Consider the following 19,772-nt stretch of genomic DNA (forward strand, 5'->3'; position numbering starts at 1 on the left):
TTAATTTTCTCACTTTGTGTATGGAATATAGAGATTACCCAAGTGGCCGCGCTGATGGCGGTTTTTCTGCGACGGCCTCTTGGACCACACTGTAGTGCATCCATCTGGTCATGACACATTGTGATAAAGCTATTGTGATTTAAATGAAACATTCAACCTGTGGTGAAGTGTCGATAATCGAAATGGTTTGTGGTCCTCTTGGCTAACATCTCTAGGGCGTTTACCTTTTTATGCGTTCAGGCCATTTAATATTCTCATAGTATCTGCCCCCTCTTTCTGCTGTTACTCGCCACAAAGAAGGCCGACAACATTCTATGCACAGAATATCGCGGCGCCTTTTTCTTTACTCAAACCCCTCACGTCAATAATTCGCAATGCCTTGTGAGATTTTTTTGTGATATCCTTGAAACTGTCATGGAATGCAAGTTGTCCTTCTTAACTGTTCTGTCTTCATTCTTTTCTGTACAGTACCAAGTCAACATCATCTTGATTTGCAAGGAAAAAATGACATTCTTGCAAATGAATCGATTCAAACTCTCAAACTATAGCTTTCATGAACCGGATGGGGCACTTGGGTCTGAATGCATTTTTTGTTTGTTCTACTGAACAACAATCTCATAAAACAAACGTGACTCTAATTTGATTGGTGTTTTGCGTCACACTATCGACAGTTATATTGAGCTCGGACAATGATGGGGTACATAATTGAAGCCGGTCGACTGCTCAGATCCTCAGGAAAGCCATTGTATTTTACGGATCTATTTTATTGCTTGGACACCTAACTAACAAGTATTTTTCATGTCCAGTCCTATGAGTGTTCAAGAACATATTTCCAACGAGGAAAGGAAAATGACGAATGTGCGATCACAAGCTGCGACGCATGCGCACTTTAAATATGCACTCAAGGCGAAGATCATCTGTAAAAAGGGAGAGCAACATTGCGTTTACGCATCTTTCTGTGACCGCTAAAAGGAATAACCGTTGAAATATTTGGAAAGAGACACCATCTCAGCAATGTCCAGTTTGTCGTAAATACTTCAGCATAATTTCACTACATAATACATGTAGTGAAAAAATCTTGCTAGTGCTAAATATCACGCCACCTACCAAAACCTGAAATGAGCGGCAACTTACTTTAGAAATCATTTAACATTTGATCTTTTGTTTTCTTTTTTATTTCTGCTCGAAGCCCTACTTATACCGGAATACCACTAACGTTTAACTTTTAACTGGGTCAATTAAATGTTCATGTGATTTGGAGATTAAAAAAACTCAGAAGCATATGTGGCCGCATGTCTTTAAAAATGTGGAGAACTCAGCGCTCCGCCTACATAGCCCTTTTGGCAATTCCACTGGCACGTCTGAATGCTTCATTTATTTACATGTCTTAAGAAAGCGTTGAACTGACTCAGATAGCAAACAATGCAATCGCACACTTATGTTTTTTTATTACCCACATCAATAAGGTCCAAGTCATCAAGCATAGTTGTTCTCTGTTCTGTCATTTAACAATAACATTTTGCAAGCACCCGCAAGATTCCTCGTAACGAGCATTCAAATCTTTTTAAATCTGCTTAAGTTGCTAATTATGGTGAATTTATAATACCGCCTTAAGCCATGTTCGCCATAAGAAAAAAAAACAAATGTAAAACCTTTTTCAGTTTTGGTGTCAATAGGGCATGCTTACTTTTTCACCTTTTATTCTAATTTGGTTCCTCAACTTTAGATGCAAATTAAATAAATCAATTCGAAGATCGATCACCTGGTTTTTTTGGCTTAAAAATAAAGCCTAGTTGGATTATTTAACTTTTACAGGGGCTCTCTAAGTCACTTGAACAAATCCGTGCCACAAAACACTGCAGCAAACCAGAGAAGCAAACACAATGTGTTAGTTGGTGGGTTAACCTATGTAGGGTTTCATTTCAACTGTTCATATGCCAACTTATACATCCACTAGCAACAACAGATTAGGCAAAATTAGATCAAGTAAAACTACAGTGATGTTGCCACATACTGATCTGGATGTCATTGGTCTAAAATCACTCACTCATAATTGGTCTAAAATCACTCACAAAGTTTCTGGTCTAAAATTACTTTGTTGTCATCACATTTAAAAAACAATGGCTTGAAAAGATTGTAACAGGATCAGGGCTCATGTAATACAGGTTTACTTAGGAAGACGCCTGTTTTACCAACCATGTGGTACATATCATGTTTCATGATGTATTATGTTGCAATACACTCTAAAACTAATCTGTTAAATTTAGCATTACTTGTTATTTATTTATTTGTTTGATTGGCGTATTACGCAGTACTCAAGAATAATTCACTTATACGACGGCGGCCAGCATTATGATGGGAGGAAACCACGACCATCCGCAGTTTGCTGACACATCTTCGCACGTACAACCGGAGAGGAAGCCAGCATAAGCTGGACTTGAACTCACAGCGACTCCTTATTTTTTAGAAGTTTGTTAAAATAGGTTATTATAATTAAAGACATACAGCACACAGAGTAAGATCTGTTAATAGTATGGAAGTAGGAACTAAACAGTAGCACGTTACACCAACAGAGCAAAAGTCGTAACACATGACATAAAATCGGTAGTAATAAAATATTGTTTAATCTGCATGTGCCATCACTAAGAACATTAAGCCAAGCGTATAATTCCCAGTTCACCGGAAAGCAATATCAACAGTCAAATTCTCAAAGAAACTCTTGCGCTCTGTCAGTTCAAGAGACTTTTAAGAGACAAAGTTTTTTTGAGGGTATGCGTACGTGCAGCTCTGCAGATGGCGAAGCAGTCTTGAAGAGCAGATGTACCATCAAGTAAGCGCAATCAGTACACTCCATAACATGTGTAATGACAGTATTTGTTACTGTCACGGTCAGAGTGAAAGTCATGTCAATGGCCAAGGAGACGGATGGACGATGAAATCTGATATCTCAAAACGAAAGAATTGGAATAATTCTTGATCTTGTCCGATAGAGGTCCGTAGGGGTTTCCTCTACCGCAAGATTTAGAGTGCCTTTCCCTGTCAGTAGGTTAAGCTGAATGAGCGCATCCTGCTAAAGATCCACGAATGTAAACAAATCTACTAAAAAAGACAGTTAAATTGTGAAGTGTGAATCTACCGCCTGTCCTAGTACAGGCAATTGAGCAAGTGCGTGTAGTTTGCTACTATTTATGCATTTACATGAAGAGTTAGAATAAAACTGACAAGAGGCCGTATTTCACCCGTTACGTGTAACCATTTGCCAACCATCACACAATCGTCGTCCTCAGGGCAAAAAGAGAATAACATGCAGAAAAATACAGAGAAATCATAAAGGATACATTCAGGTGCCAGCAGGGGCGTACCGGCCAAAAAGGGAAGGCAATAGTGCAACCCATGGGACTACAGCTTTCTCAGCTGAAATAATATAAATAAATGAATAACATCTGACATTAAGTTCAGTTCCACTGTTCTTGAAGTCACTGGAAGTATAATCGAGAGCACACGTGTCCCGATGTGGCATTTGTGAGAAAATATGCATACCCCTGTTTGACCCTATCTTTGTCCCCACTTTACCCAGCACAACAATCAATTCATGAAAATACTCCTCAGTAACACATAGAGTAGGCCCTATACATACCATACCAAGACTATATTCTAATTAAATCTTTTCCAATTACACGGCATTGTAAGAAAATGGCATGACGAGAGCGTGCAGAACGTTCTACATTTAAACCTCAACGACGCAGACTATGGCACAAAACAAGCCTTGCGCATCCCTCTAGGGCATCATACCCAGATTTTTGGAAATTTCTAAGTGGAAACCAAAGTTTACGGTGTATGTTTGTTACACTTCTGTAACTGTTAAATGATATTAAATATGATTGTTTCAAAAATCGCACGTTGCTTGCTGTACATTAGCACATGAGTGTTTTTTTTTACATGATAGTTTATACATATATATGAGAAATACAAACAGATGGGCATGTTTTAGTCCCTGTCATTTGTCTTTGAACATAACTAACTTAATCTTAATTTCTGCAGCTTTATATATGTTGTATACATTCACCGTTTGATAACGATTATTTTGAGCATTTTATTGTTGAGCTATGTTAAGTATATACCAAAATATGGTGGAAAACAGTTTTGTTGCTATCCGACATCAGGAGGCCCTTAAAACAGGTACAGGCACTTCCGTTCCATTAGATTACTGGATTTCCTTCCTCTTGTATAGGGTTGTAGCACTCTCATTCCTTGAACCAAATTTAAACGTCGTCTCGTGTCCAGGGTGTCCACCGTTCTCAGAGGCAAGGTGGCAATAAGCTGTCCCCAAAATTCATGACAACATCCATGTGGTCTTGCATGAATTACATAGACCGAGGCTTTCACTAATGTAGCATTCATATTGTTGTCGTTCTAATGTTGAAAAAACGCTGCTAGAAGGTGGGGTGGTTTGTTAACAACTTTTCAAATGTTAATGGTTTACTCCATGCATTCATCTGTTTTTCAGATGAAGAAGAACACTGTACGCGGTTGTAACACTGTGCGTGGTTGTAACACTGTACGCGGTTGTTATTGTGAAGTATTGTTCACTGTGTTCATCTCCAATATATAATAATCGGATCCATCCGAGTAAAACGGTTCCTGTTTTATCAGATATACATTATATTTCTGTACAACTCCATTGAAACAGTCATTTATTTCTTTTCCACAGATACGATAACAGAATGGACGGCAATACCACAGGAATGTATTTGGATTTTACTTATTTTACTGCGAACTCCACAAACCAGTCGGAAACAATACCTTTCAAAGTGCATTCCATCGTCGTACCGACTGTCTGGGCTGTCCTGATTTTGGTGGGCGTCGTTGGGAATGGCCTCGTTATATTCACGTTGTTGAAGCAAGGGGACAGAACTGCTACAACGTACTATATCATCAACTTGGCCATAGCCGACTTTGCTTTCATTGCCGTTGTCGTGCCCTTCACGTGCACCTTATACGCGCTCCCGGACTGGGTATTTGGTGAACACATGTGTAAGTTCATCAACTACATGGTTTACGTAAGTATTTTTATTGCTCTACCAGGGAAGGGGAGGGGGAGCGTGGAGTGGGAGTCCATTCACGAAACTGTCGCAACTTGGCGCCTGGTGTAACGTCAACACACAGTGAAGAAGTATAACACTGCAGTAAATGCATATGACCTGACTTTGCCGAATCCTTAAAACCTTAATAAGCCTCTAAGTTTTAGGCAATCTTGAAGGTAATTGAGTATTAATCAACATTCATAAATCTGTTTTAAGGGTTTACTTAGCTTCCGGTGGCGCTTATCCACCTCTTTCCTCCATTGAGATTTTCCATTAAGTCAAATTTCGATCTACTACTAGAACTACATTTGATAATAATTTTTCCTTGCCATGTTTGTGAGGTACCACATCCTGTCTTTCTGAAATTAAGGTGCAACATATATGGGTGCGTATAGAAATGTAGTAGTTATTGCTATACGCATATCATCTAAACAGTGTTACAGTGTTACATATATTTCACTTCCCTTTCAAGCTAGCACGTTTTAGTCAACTGCTTTATACATGGTTGTGTAACTAAGATTCGATGATTGACAATCTTCGTTATCCTTTCTCCGCTAGAATAATAATAAACCAGACAACGGGTTCAAGTGCACATCAGTACGCATGCGTGTCCTGCTGTACGGTAGACAAAGAATTTTGTTCCGATAGATAACGTTGCAGAATTTGGCGACCGACCAGTCGGACTCCACGTTCAGTCAATAGATGATGGATTTACATCGGCAAGGTTTAAAATCCACCGATAATTAGCTACGGAACAGAAAGTATAAATTTCCGTAGAACTCTTATCCCCATGTGGTATCCAGTCTACTGCGGTTTGTTGAAGGCCATTGGTTGATACCGCAAAGTCATTTAGTGATTATTTAAGTTTATCCACTAGACCAGATTTTAATTAATTTTTTTTTTGCTGTCTTAGATGTCTAACAACCTCCATTCTTACCCACCAAAAATGTACCCTTTCACATTTACTGTAATCGACTGATAAGAAGAAAGAGAAGGTGTCCTTTAGTCGGGGTTATACACTGTGAACGTCAAATAGTCCGCTCCGCAACAAAGTTTACAAAACACGGGGCTTTCTGATGCCTTATGGGCCATGTGGCTCCTATAGGAGATTTCTACATCTTGGTAAGAGCCCTGCCGTTTTCAAACTGTATTAGCTCTTTGAAAAAAAAGGTCATGAATTTCTCACGACACCTCCGTCAAAAAACAAAAAGCCGAAACAAACCATTTTTGATTATTCCGATTGGACTAAAGGCTATGTAAATAACTACCTTGTTGAAAATTCGCAAACTTTAGTCACTGGCCATTTTGAATCTCCGAAACGCTGGTCTCTCTGGGATGGCAGTTTATCAACTTTCACCGGAATCTTCTTTTAAGCAGGCTTTTGTGAACGGTTTGGGATCTTATTTTTTGTCGAGTGCTGGGCGTGTTTTGTGTGAAAAGCAGTCTGGAACGAAGTTAATTTTCCACTGTACCTCGGTAAATAGCCTCATTTGAAGCCATTTGGCCATTCAGAATCCAGACGGAGCGCCTCTGTGTCGTAATAATTTTACTCCCAGTACCCAAATTGGAATTGTCACGAATATTTGTGACCTTTGCCTGAAAAATCAATGCCTCAAATATCACATTGAATACACGCTAAAACATTACCTCGTTAACAGCTAAGGTTATAGATGTTATTTTAGTGGAAAAGCATCCAGTCGAAATGGCCGTTGTATATATCCAGATGATACATAAACTGGCTGAATGGGAATGCATGCATCGGTAACAACGAAGCTTAAAGCTTAAGAGACGATGCAGGATATATTTATATAAACGTGCAAAGAAACTTGATTAAAAAGGCAGAATTAGTTTCTTCTACAAAGAATGTTTCTAAAATTACCCCAATTCCTCAAATCAAATCTTTAAAAAAAAAACTGCACTTTATAGCATCGGGCATACTAACTACTTCCATGCTTCGCTCAAAGAAAAAGTCATCACCAAAACATCGGCGTTGTTAACGTTTCGTAAAATCCAAGTGTTATTTTCTGGGTATAGACGTCATTACATCACCTGGTTTAAAGATGCACGAATCAGAACGAGTTTCACATTTAGAAACACACAGACCCCGACAAGTCAAGGTATGGTCTTGGCTATCACGCGCGCGATCGAGATTTGTGCATTTCTGTGAAGCGGATGCTTTTCCCCTCTTACCAGTGTGTGATGTGTGATTATATGCCATGTATGCTTAGTGTTTGACGTCGTACTTAACAATTTTTAACATACACTGATCCACTTTCGCTTATCCCAAATCCCGCAAAGTTGCCGGGATTTCCAAAAATACCATAAATGGGCTTCTAAAAATTTCCCTTCAGTACATGTTTTCCTCACCTTTGCTCCGATGACTCCCCTACTGGATAAACTCATCCATATGTAATGTCTTCCTATGTCATGTTGTTTTAAGCACATTGTTGTGTGAATAGCATATGTTCCCTTGCTGAACGTATTAAACGCTTAACATGTTATACATATATACAAAAAAATGTAACCATTTTTGGCATGGTTGGTACGCTATGTGGTACACGTAGCTGTACGCTGCCGTTTCCAGTGAGGCTGGTTCACATCATGTTTAAATTAACTGTTGTGAACATGACTACACGTCTATCCCAACCATCTCGTTGGATTTATTTATTTATTTATTTGATTGGTGTTTTACGCCGTACTCAAGAATCTTTCACTTATACGACTTTCACTTATACGACGCATTATGTTAGAAGGAAACCGGGTAGAGACCGGGGGAAACCCACGACCATCCACAGGTTGCTGTCAGGCCTTCCCACGTACGCCATCTCGTTGGAGGAAAATGTTATAAATTCAGGAATGTCAGGAATACAGCACACAGGGATATACATATGACATAGTAAATAACAGAACTAAGGCTTTTTAATTTGTTTGATTCCTTCTTTACGTCTTACTTAAGAATATATCACTTATACGAAGGTGGTTAGTATTATGGTGGGAGGAAACCGGGCAAACCCCAGGGGAAGCCCACGGTCATCTCCAGCTTGCTGGCATATGACAGACATATTCCGACATATGACAGAGCCAAGGCGCTAAAAGAACTTTTCAGTAAATTACAACTCAGTGGTAGGAGTGCTAATCTATATAGACTAACATATAACGAACTCCAGATTCTGCAAACTAACTTACCCCATAAGAACTGACAAATATGAATATAAAAACAAGAGATATGATTTCGTGAGTAGATATATGTCGAGGATTTAATGTAACGAACCCATGACAAGATGGTTATGCGGAAAAAATTGTTATTCAGGAGTGGACCACATATCACTAGATAATATATTGGCTGTTAGAACGACTGACGTTTTTCTCCTCAGGGGCTTAATATGTGCTTAACCCACAGGGTAAAGTTAGCACTACAGTACAGCGCAGGAAATTGGCCTATGTGGTTTTTATATCAACAGACAGTGTTTGAGCAGGCCACTTAATACAGTCTGTCGTCTGGACTTTAGTTTGCTTTTTTCCCTCTCTAACGTGAAGCACTTTAACTAGAGTGAGTGACATTGTATTGCGATGGTGAGATTAAGAACCATGACGCCCAGTTTTGAAATCCGTGATCTCAGGAAATCTCTACAGTTACAGAAACAACTCTTTAATATAAAAGACAACATCACGCAGAGTAAACCTACAACAGCGACAATAGTTGTCAAAGGGTTACACATACTCCATAAAATCTGGCCTCGGGTCAGTTTTATCTCATTTAGGTGTAATGTCGTACTTAATAATTTGTATCATGAGGAGGAGACATTAGATGTGTGTACATAGTCTGTGTCTTCTTGTGGCGTGGCGAGTCCAAAAAGCTGCCACCACTGTAATATCATGCCGAGCGAATGAATGATTATAGTTAAACGCCACATCGGCATTTTTGCATCCATATCGTGGCGAGTATTATCATGCCGAAGACACGACACATGACACACACCCACCCAGTTACATTACTGGGCCAACCAGTCCTTTTTCTTTGCTCTTAGTTACAAGTAATATTTTTAATGTTTTTGGTATGCATCGACCTGATTTTGACCCCGGGTCCCCCTACATCGAGGCGGACGCTTTAACCGTTAGGTCACCGAATTGATCGAATAGCTTACTTAATCTAACGGTTTATATAAATGCCTCAATAGCAACACGTCCCCTAGAAACATAACAAACATCACGGCTGGAGGAGAATTAGGTAAAGAAACTGCAATGATGTTTATTACATTTTGTTGGGCGTCACCGATTTAGAATTAATAAAATGCTTTACAAAATATATTTCACCAACTAAGGATTTACGTAAGTTATGAAACACCTTCAAGTTACATACACTTTTGGCCACAACGGTACGCCATGCTGGTATACAGTTGATTAGTGTCTGTTAATTTCCATCTCTTCTTTGGCCGTACGTGAGAAGGTTAGCAGCAACCCTCGGATGGTCGTGGGTTTCCCAAGCGCCCTGTCCGGTTTCCTCCCAACATAATGTTTGCGGCCTTCGTATAAGTGAAATATTCTTGAGTACGGCGTAAAACACCAATCAAATAAATAAAAAAATTAATTTCCAGTTCTTTGCTTAGAATGTAGTTCATTTACAGAGCCTGTGTTACGCAAATACACAAGTGGATGTAGATTTATGTTGAGAAGTTTGCTGTTTATCAACAGGGAAATCCCCTGTTGCTCGAATGGTTTCTCAACGGCCCGGATAGCACAGTTGGTAGAGCCTCCGCTTCGGGACCGGTATATCCAGGATCAATCCTTGATCGAGTCACACCTAAGACTTTAAAAGAGGAAGTTGTAACTTCCTCGCCTGGCGTTCAGCATGAAGGGGATAGTGCAACGACTGGTTGACCCGTATCAGTATAATGGCTCAGGCGGGGCGGCTTACTTGCCTTCGGTAAGTCGTCTCAGTGAAGCAGCACTAAATAAAAGAGCGGTGGAAATCCGTCCTGCAACAAGGAGGCACATTACACGTACATACACCCTTATGATTCCTTCGTCGTCATATGACTGAAAAATTGTTGAGTACGACGTTAAACCCAAAGCACTCACTCACTCAAATGGTTTCTCTTACACTGTTGTTAAAATCCACGCGTTAAGTATTCGGCTATGGACATGCGAAGGTTGAAAATTTGGAGCCTTCTGTACCTACACCTCGCGAAACTTAAAACGCTTTGAATACTGATTTCATTTATTAACCTAGAACATTCCTTGTGTCTTTCCAACATCATTGAAAACTGTTCGCTGCATCTCTTTGCTTGAATCCAGCTTAGCGTCGTACTTTATATACTTTCTTTGGTTGTTTCCGTTGAATCTTGGTTGGGAGTTGATCTTGTCACTGCTGAGGTGGAACGTCCGTGTTGGTTGATGGCTGGTATACGAATGTTTTTACAACTAGATTGAACGCCTATTCGTTGAAACAAGATTCGTACACCAGCCATTAACCAAAATTGACGTTCCAGGCCTGTCATCGCATGATCAACTCCTAAAACAAGGTTAAACACAAAACACCAAAGACCTAAGAAATAATATACAGTACAAAATTAGGATGCAATAATGCATGGAGAAGCCGTCAACAGTTTTGGGGAATTTGCCTTGCGGCTATTGACCTGAAGCAACCATATTTGTTGACGGCTGGGGTACAAATGTCTGTGTTGAAGCACAGATTCTATGACGTTGCAAAGACGCCAGGACCATTCTGGAGGAATATGTATGACGACGTGTATGATTAGACACATGAAATCGTACGGTCGTTATAGTCAATAGATGGTTCATGTGAAGTCGCGACGATGGCCGTTACTATACAAAGGGGGCCCCAAAAAAACAAAAGCAGAGATATACTGTGTCATTTGGCTGTCTAAACTAGGGTAAGACCCAGATGCCTCTCACCAATGCGGTCGCTGTGAGTTCAAGTCCAGCTCATGCTGGCTTCCTCTGCCAGGTCTGGGAAGGTCTGCCAGCAATCCGCAGATTGTCGTGGGTTTCCCCCGGGCTGTGCCCGGTTTCCACCCACCATAATGTTGGCCGCCGTCGTATAAGTGAAATACTCTTGGGTACGTCGTAAAACACCAATCAAATAAATAAATAAATAAACTAGTGTAAGCGGGCAACTTCATGGTCATTAACTCCTAGCTGAGTTCCGTCTACCCAGGACATCGTCCGTGATTTTCCGATTTTACACGAACAATTCATTCTGCCATTTTATCACCACCTTGGTAATCACAGACATCTTATCTATTGTACCACAGGCGTTCTGAAATCTGAATAACGTGGCTTGGGAATTGAACATTACAGATTAATGCGATTTCCAAATGAGATAGGATTGTATTACAAAGATAGGATTGTATTACAAAAAGGATTATGAAACTGCGTCTGAAATTCAAGTACAGACCAGAATGGACAGATAGATTTTCTGTCTTTGTGTGACGTGAGTATCGCCTCTTGCCGTCACTTTGAACGGTTTTTATGTTAATATTTCTCCTCATTTTCTTTATTACAGTATTGGTAAATGCCCTATTTAATAATCTTTTCCGTGTCCTATTGAGAAAATCGGATTGCCCGAGATAAACCAGCCACCCCTGACTGGTTATCTCCTGACCCAACGCATGACCCATAACTTACAAGTATACTGTTGAAGGAAAAAATGTTCTTGATAAATATAAGATAATAATATCTGCAATAATGTCTTTGTAAAACTATCCAGAAGACCCCAGCACAGCCGACGGCTTACTATCACTGATGCCACACCGTCAAAAACAGCAAAAAAAGTCGTATAAGTTAAATATTCTTGAGTACGGCGTAAAACACCAATCAGGTACATAAATAAATAAATAAATGGACACTAGCGTTTATACGGTGTATCGATGGTATAAGTATCCATAAAAGAGCGGGATCTATACTAGTGCTCTCACTGAGATCTGATACACATACCATTAAGATTGCAGTTTATGCTTTGGCATAGATGGGCGAATAAACCGTGTTTAAATTATAAACTCTTCGAAAAACAATAAGAAAATTACTGTAAATTGCAAGATTTATAACGGAAATCATGGCTGTGAGTGGAGTTATTTGATCGTAAATCATTCAAAATGTAATTAATGTAAAGACGTACAGATTAAAGAGTAAGACAGTGTGATAGCTGGCAAATGATCACACTTAACCGGTGAAATACGGTCTCTTGTCAATTTACCTTAGTTATGGTTTCATTCTATCTGTTCATGTAAATGCATAAATAGCAGCAAATTACACGCTCCCCTAGCACCATTGTTCCAGCAGAATCAGGTCCAGAAATGCGCTCATTCATTGTTCATGTTCAATGCAATTTATTAGCCGTCACTGGTCTAGAATTACTCATGTTGTGTTGTCATCACATTTAGCTGGAACATGCGGATCGGAAAAGCTATCCTAGTTTCTTTCCACTAAATTCCCACGAAGTCTGCGCTGGCTATTTCGATCCCAATAATCATTCAGGCTGACATTTCGTAAACGACAAAGACAAGGTTGGCTACACAATCCACGACGCCCTCGATTCCGGAAAAGGGCACTGTAGAAGACTGTCTTATTGACTGGCTTTGAGACAAGCTTTCATCATAGTAAATAGAAAGTCTAATTTAACTGTGCAGAGATGTTGGAGTGCAATGTATGGATCGAATTACGGTTTCGGTTAAACCGTCTTTAGCCCATTCCTTGACACTGTTTCGGTTAAACCGTCTTTAGCCCATTCCTTGACTCACTGAACCATGTTTCGGTAGGTTTCCGGGTGAGCATTAGCATTAAGTGTGATTAGCTTAAAGAGAAATGAAAGAATCAAGTCTAGGCGCGTAGCAAATCACAACTGTTGAATATCTTCAAACGCTGAGTCACCGTTGAATAAGGGAGAATATAGTATTATTGCAGTGAATGTACACGACAAACATGATACAACCGTTGTCAAGGTCATGTTGAACAACCATAACGATTGAATGATGAAGAATATTGCTCAATTGAAGCAGATTTTACATGCCGTGTTTGGCAAGATATTTTACCCACAGTGCATAAACCACAGCTGATATATTGCTCAATTGAAGCAGATTTTACATGCCGTGTTTGGCAAGATATTTTACCCACAGTGCATAAACCACAGCTGATATATTGCTCAATTGAAGCAGATTTTACATGCCGTGTTTGGCAAGATATTTTACCCACAGTGCATAAACCACAGCTGATATATTGCTCAATTGAAGCAGATTTTACATGCCGTGTTTGGCAAGATATTTTACCCACAGTGCATAAACCACAGCTGATATATTGCTCAATTGAAGCAGATTTTACATGCCGTGTTTGGCAAGATATTTTACCCACAGTGCATAAACCACAGCTGATATATGAAATATACATTTTTTTATCGTAGTCGTGGTGGGGATTTATTTATTTATTTGATCGGTGTTTTACGCCGTACTCAAAAATATTTCACTTATAAGACGGCGGCCAGCATTATAGTGGGTGGAAACCGGGCAGAGCCCGGGGAAAACCCACGACATCCACTAGTTGCTGGCAGGCCTTCCCACGTACGGCCGTTAAAGGACAAGTATATATAGCATACATACAGGACAAATACAAGGAAGAATAACTCTGCTAAAATTTCAGCGACTGATGACAAGCGGCATTTAACTTACCACCCAAAAAGCATGTGTGTTGCATAAAAATGGTCACTTTAACGTTGTTACGTGGAGAGGGTTATTTATTATTCAGAATTGCGATAAATCGTATTGTCAGTTAGAATGGCATAAGTTGTATGTCCTGGAAGGAAACTGCCAAACAGAGAGTTTCCTGAACGGTAAAATCATTGCTTGTACACAGATTCTTTCTCATTTATTTACTCACTGTATGAAATAAGCCGGTATGTTAAAATTTCATAAGGTAAGGATAGATAATGAAAAATCATTTGTGCCCATACGTCGGGAATGCAAATGTTCTGATTTATGGGAGGGAAGGAGACCAGTGGTGAAAACAAAATTTTGGTACAATGGTCGTGGTTAAGGAAACCCTTGTCTTTGGCAGCTGAGATTAAGCATCCTTGTAGCGTAAGTGATTAATCATGCCAGATGTAGCGGAGTACATATCGATATGGTACGCACGTACACGTAGTAGTTCATCATCTCTGGCGTTTCATTCAACCGTAATGGCTGTCCGATAAACGAAGAGGCCCTGGTATATTAGCTGCCGATCTATTGGACAAAGTTCCAGTCCCGCACACAATATGATAAACTATCTTGATCCAGAGTCAATTAAACCCCCCTTTCATACGTTATGCACTGGGTGGAGAAATATTGGCTTTCCCAAAGAGAAAACTAAATGGCAATGCGGGACACAAATTAGGTGTCTTTCTCTTGCAAGCCCGTGGCGATGGGAGGAACTCCTTTAAAAAGATTTTATCACGTTTCTTTGGGTAGGTAGGGTGACCACTATATAGACTAATATCACGATGTCTTATGTATGGCAACAACAACGATTGCAGCTTTGGGGACGAATAGTCATTAGGCTCGAAACGGCATCCCATTAAGTCCCTGACGTACCTCCTTGGAGATTGTCGTCCTTACCGTGTGGTCTCAGATTTGAACTCTTCACCTACTATTCCTGACCACTTTATGTTGTCCTCAATGCTCTGACTTGCGCTAATTGCCATCGCTATTCGGAAAAGTCCTTCGGGCAAACATATCAGGTACCGCTAAGGTGCCGCTAGTGCGTGTGTACTTCCTCAATTCATTATTTTTCGTAACTATTGTATTCCCAGACTAGAGACACTAAATCTAGTGAAGGTGGTAGTCATAGTCCCCATGGATTTGAATTAGCTCGTAATAATAGATTAGCAGGAAAATGTAGTGAAAAGAACATAGCAAAATATTGTTATTCTTAGAGAAAGTGTTCATTAGCATGAAATGGTCTGACAGATCTATGACCTATGCTGGTGCATTCTTATATTCTTTCAATTATCAATTTTCAATTCTAACTTAAACGTTAGAATGGAGTTGTATGCTCTGCCTTGTCATGCTTACATACTACCCAATTGCCTGCTGACTTGTCATTCCAGTTTGTAACATGACAATAATACCGGATAACTGTTGCGTGAGTGTTCAAATCGTGCTTTATTTCTGGTTATAACCAGCTATGAACCAGTCAGAACATAAAACAAACTTCCTATTCCTATTTACCGATTTTGGAACTCTCTGTCTGTTGACCATATCCTCGATGTTAACACTAGTGCCAAGTCGACAGACCTAAAGCCACCGTGATGAACCACATAAGCTTGTAATTGGAAGATGTCACGCAAACTGCAACTAAACCAATCGTGTAACCTAGATTTCTCCAATACCCTTGTTGCGTGCTAGGAAAACAGATCCAATTCGTCTCTGCACTGTGATTTATTTATTTTCATGCGTATTTTATGCCCTACTCAAGACTATGTAAGATAACATTTTGCGGTGGTAGAATTTTATAGGTGAGGCGGTCGATACACACAGAAACACGGACATGCCTACCTCATTAGGGGTATAGGCACAAACTGGTCGAGTGAGAGATGTTAAGAAACACTGCTACCACTTAGGGTGATTGCAGGACTCATATTGGTTGACGGCTGGTATATGAATGTCTGTTTCGACGCATAGATTCATAGCAGCGGTGGTACCGCAATATTTCTTCTTTAGATAATGTACATGGATGTTATTTAATCATGTGTACATCTGCATTTTACTTTTCACACACTGTCAAATGGTAGCTGATAGACATACCATTCTGGCCTAATGTTTACGAATGGGCAGCGCCGTTAGTGAAAAAGGGGAAAACGGAAGAGTCCTATATGAACAGTCAAATTAGAGGCGTGGTTGAGATTATAAAGCAAATTCGCCGCCTTCAGCACTGATGCCAAGATGCAAGCAGATACGTCATTTACGTTAAGATCGCTGAACAGCGTGCACCCGGGTGAAGTTGTCTTCGGGGACAAGAAGTTGACAAGGCTTACTCCGATGCGGTGCGAAGTAAGCAAGTATTGAAATACTACAAGTTGTTAGCAAGCAAACAGAAATATATAATGATAATCGATGATTACACTAAGACCAGGTAATGACACTGGTACCGTGAGATACAACTGGCCAGATTTCAGACAGCTGCGCCAAGACATCAATACGGTATACTACGAGTAATCAGACATTAAAGCGATGTGAAAAGATGTGTAACGATGTATATAAGATAAACCACGATACCAATTTTCAGATGACCACTGAGCATAAACCCATGTTGTGTTATTTGTGGATTACGTGTTCGCCGAAGAAAATGCTGTTTAAGAGGAGAATATAAAAACCGCTTTTGAGTCTTTCTGAAATGTTTTAGCGTCACAGAAGGGGAAGAGTCTGTCCTAAAAACCGATCAAGAACCCGGCACGTCTTTTTTATTGATCTTGTTGAACAACCCCCTGTATGAATACATGGACTGACCCATTGTAGATATAGCGTTTGGAAAAAGCGGTGCTGGTTGACTGGTGGCAACAGTGGTTAACAGGGTGGAAACGGCTTTCGATGGACAAGACGCGATCGTCACAGTTGATCATACGCCCACAATACGGCGACATTGCCGAACCCTGATCAAACAGGCCGTCATCCTCCGCCTACCATCGGCGTGTGATCGGCCCACCGTTCCCCAACAATCCGCTCATGGTGGCGTCATTGTCAGCGTCATTTTGGCGACATTCATTCACTTGCTGGAGTTTGATATAACGGACAGTACACGTACACTGTAGGCCTTGTATTATTCGCGCGACTTTTTCACCAATACCAAAAATCATCTTTGATGTCTTTATGCAACATTTAAGATTTTAAAGGGAAAATATTAACATAATGGCGTTTATACGTGTCAGCAGTTCGGATTTTGTGCCCTGAGGCCCATTGTAAGCCGAACGTCAGCGTACCCTCCGGTCGCAATGGGCGTAGAGTTGATGGTTAGGATCCGGCTGTACTTTACATGCTTGTATTCTTAGATAAAGTTACTCAGTGACAGGATACGGAAATATATGGTGTCAGTAATCTTCTTATTTGAAGTTTACCAACACGATATATGTCCTTATCCTGTCATTCAGTAACCATGTAACTGATTTATCCTGCAAAAGATTTATGTGTAGGAGATGTATAGGCAAGTCGCTTCAGCGACGTGACCATTGTTATCGCAACCGAAACAAAGGCAGACACATTTGACGTCGTCAGCAGGATGCGGTAATACACATGTCCCGCACGTGATTGATGTGATCCAATGACAAGCGGAGTATTCTGTCCAATGCGGGATAATGTACTAAGCCTCATGTTTATGTTAGCGCAGATCTTCAGGACTACATTTGTTCATTTCTTGGGTATTCTTGACAAATAATCCTATTACAAATAACCATTCTCTAACACAACACAACTAAGGACATGACCGTCAAGAATTAACACAGTACTCACACGATTTTTTCCGGACATGGCCACAACAAGTTACAGTATGCGACATATATCGTGGTGACAGTATGAACATGTTCACATATTCTTTCCAAAATGACTGAAAAGTGTTGACACTCCTTCTCTTTGCATGATGTTCTGTTTTCGGACTCATATACTTTCTTAGTTCTTTGGTGGTTTGTGCTATACTTCGTTTTGGGAATTGTTCTTGTGATTATTGATCCGGAACGTCCTTACTGGTTGGTATACGAATATCTTTTTCAACGCATAGATTTCATCACACAGATAGCTGATGACACATCAAAAAGACCAAGCCAGAGCACGATTAGACCCGCGACGCCCACGAATTCCAAAAACAATCTTGGCCAGGCTATTTTAAACAGGAAAGCTATAATCATCTATTTTATGACAGAGAATACCATAGGAAGGGATTTGGATTATGCAATATCTAAATAAAACGTTTGTCTTCGTCATCATGTAAAACATTTGGTTGCTGTTTATGTAGCATAGTTCTTTGTCATATTATTCATATAAACTTCAATTGTTAGTTCACTTACTTTTTGTTCAAATTTCCTTTGCGTTCAGAGGTTATTCGCTATGCTGGTCGTTTCATTAATAAGTTGGCCTGTACATATTAAACTTTAGGCCGTCTTTCCCTTTTTCCTTGTGGATTGAATTTTGGGATTTTACATTAAGTTGTTTAAAATGGATTTAGTATATAGGCTAGTGACTTCAGACCTCATTTTCTGAAGTGACCGAGGTGACTAGCGTGCGGTCGCTGTGCAATGACCCAGATGCTTTTCACCACTACGGCGGCCCAGAGTTCATGTCCAGGTTATGCTGCCTATCTCTCCATGGGAAGGTCTTCCAGCAACGTGCGGATGGTTGAGGGTTACACCCGGGCTACACTCGGTTCCTTCCATGATAACGCTGGCCGGTGTTGTATAAGTGAAGTATTCTTGAGAACGGCGTAAAACACCAATCAAATAAATAAATAAATAAATAAATACATCCTGCCTATAACCTTCAATATTTCATGTATCACAGCTTTTGCCTTTCTCTTATCGACCCTGAAATAGTTGTGGTACAATGTACAAAAATCCAATGTTGGTAAACCAAATTCATGCTGCGGACTGTCCTGAAAAGGTCGGACCCACTTCGTGATTAATCTGATTCGCAATCAATCAAAAACCTTTTTGTTTCATTCACACAGTTGGAGAAAGTTTTAGTCGTACGTAACATTCTTGATAAATTTATAAACTGTAAGTTAATAACAGGCCACAGAGCTGACGAAACGGTTAATCAAATTGTCATAAGAAAAAAAAAACTAAAGGAAATTAGAAAACATTCTCACCATGACGTGCATGTGTATAGGCTTATTTGTAGTCAACCTCGAACTGTAAAAAAAAGGTATAGAGAAATAGCATTGGCCTTTCCGAGATGTATCACTTTAATACAGCTGCGAAAAAGTCTTGTGGACTGCCTGATGTGATATATCAATTTCATAGGCATCCACAATCATTTGCATCACCGGTTTGCAATGGAGTTTGACTAGGCGCTGTTCTTTTTTCAGGACACTTTATAAATAGGCACACATAAATTGTAATGCTTTCAGCATTTAAAGTCTTAAGGGAGAATTTCTTGATTCGGAATTGCCCGAAAAACAAATTTTGAACTTTGTGGAGAAAATTCACAAATAAAAAGCAAAAACCCCCTCTTCCGCCATTACCAATGCATCAGACACAGGCCTAACTAAATATGTGTACCGTTGCCATCTGCCTTAATCAAAGTCAAGTTAGTATTTACCTATGCTCCATGGGATAGAATTCATTGGTGTTAACGGATGAAAGGACGGACGAACCTTGACGCCCTAATAGGAGGACAGCGTACTGTTGTAATGGATATTCGGTAAGCCCCACGCATAATTAGACTTAATACTACATCTGGAGACTTTAGGGTTTTAAAAAAGTTGCGTTACATATACTAAGCATATACTTTTTGACTTTGCTACTCACATCACAAAGACTTTTACTGTAATGCGTTCACTAGGAAACAATACATTTAAACTATGGCCATTTGCGGAAAAACATCATCCGTACCTGTGGTATTATTAACTATTGTTTTGAATAATGCGACTGCATTTGAATGAAAACACGACAAACTCGGTTTTGTACGATTTGTATCATAGAACGGAATTGAACGC

At 39.9% G+C, this 19,772-nt stretch overlaps 1 protein-coding gene across 1 annotated transcript in view; it reads left to right on the plus strand.

Moving 5' to 3' along the window:
• The first annotated feature begins 4,724 nt into the window (after positions 1-4,724).
• Positions 4,725-19,772, plus strand: part of LOC135477840 (G-protein coupled receptor 54-like) — a 47,890-nt gene continuing 32,842 nt past the window's right edge. Inside the window, exon 1 of the mRNA XM_064758045.1 lies at positions 4,725-5,060. Within this exon, the coding sequence (XP_064614115.1) occupies positions 4,725-5,060 (336 nt within the window). The remainder of the gene's footprint in view (positions 5,061-19,772) is intronic.

The sequence above is a fragment of the Liolophura sinensis genome, chromosome 11 (genome assembly GCF_032854445.1).
Source record: "Liolophura sinensis isolate JHLJ2023 chromosome 11, CUHK_Ljap_v2, whole genome shotgun sequence".
Classification (NCBI taxonomy): Eukaryota; Metazoa; Mollusca; class Polyplacophora; order Chitonida; family Chitonidae; genus Liolophura; species Liolophura sinensis.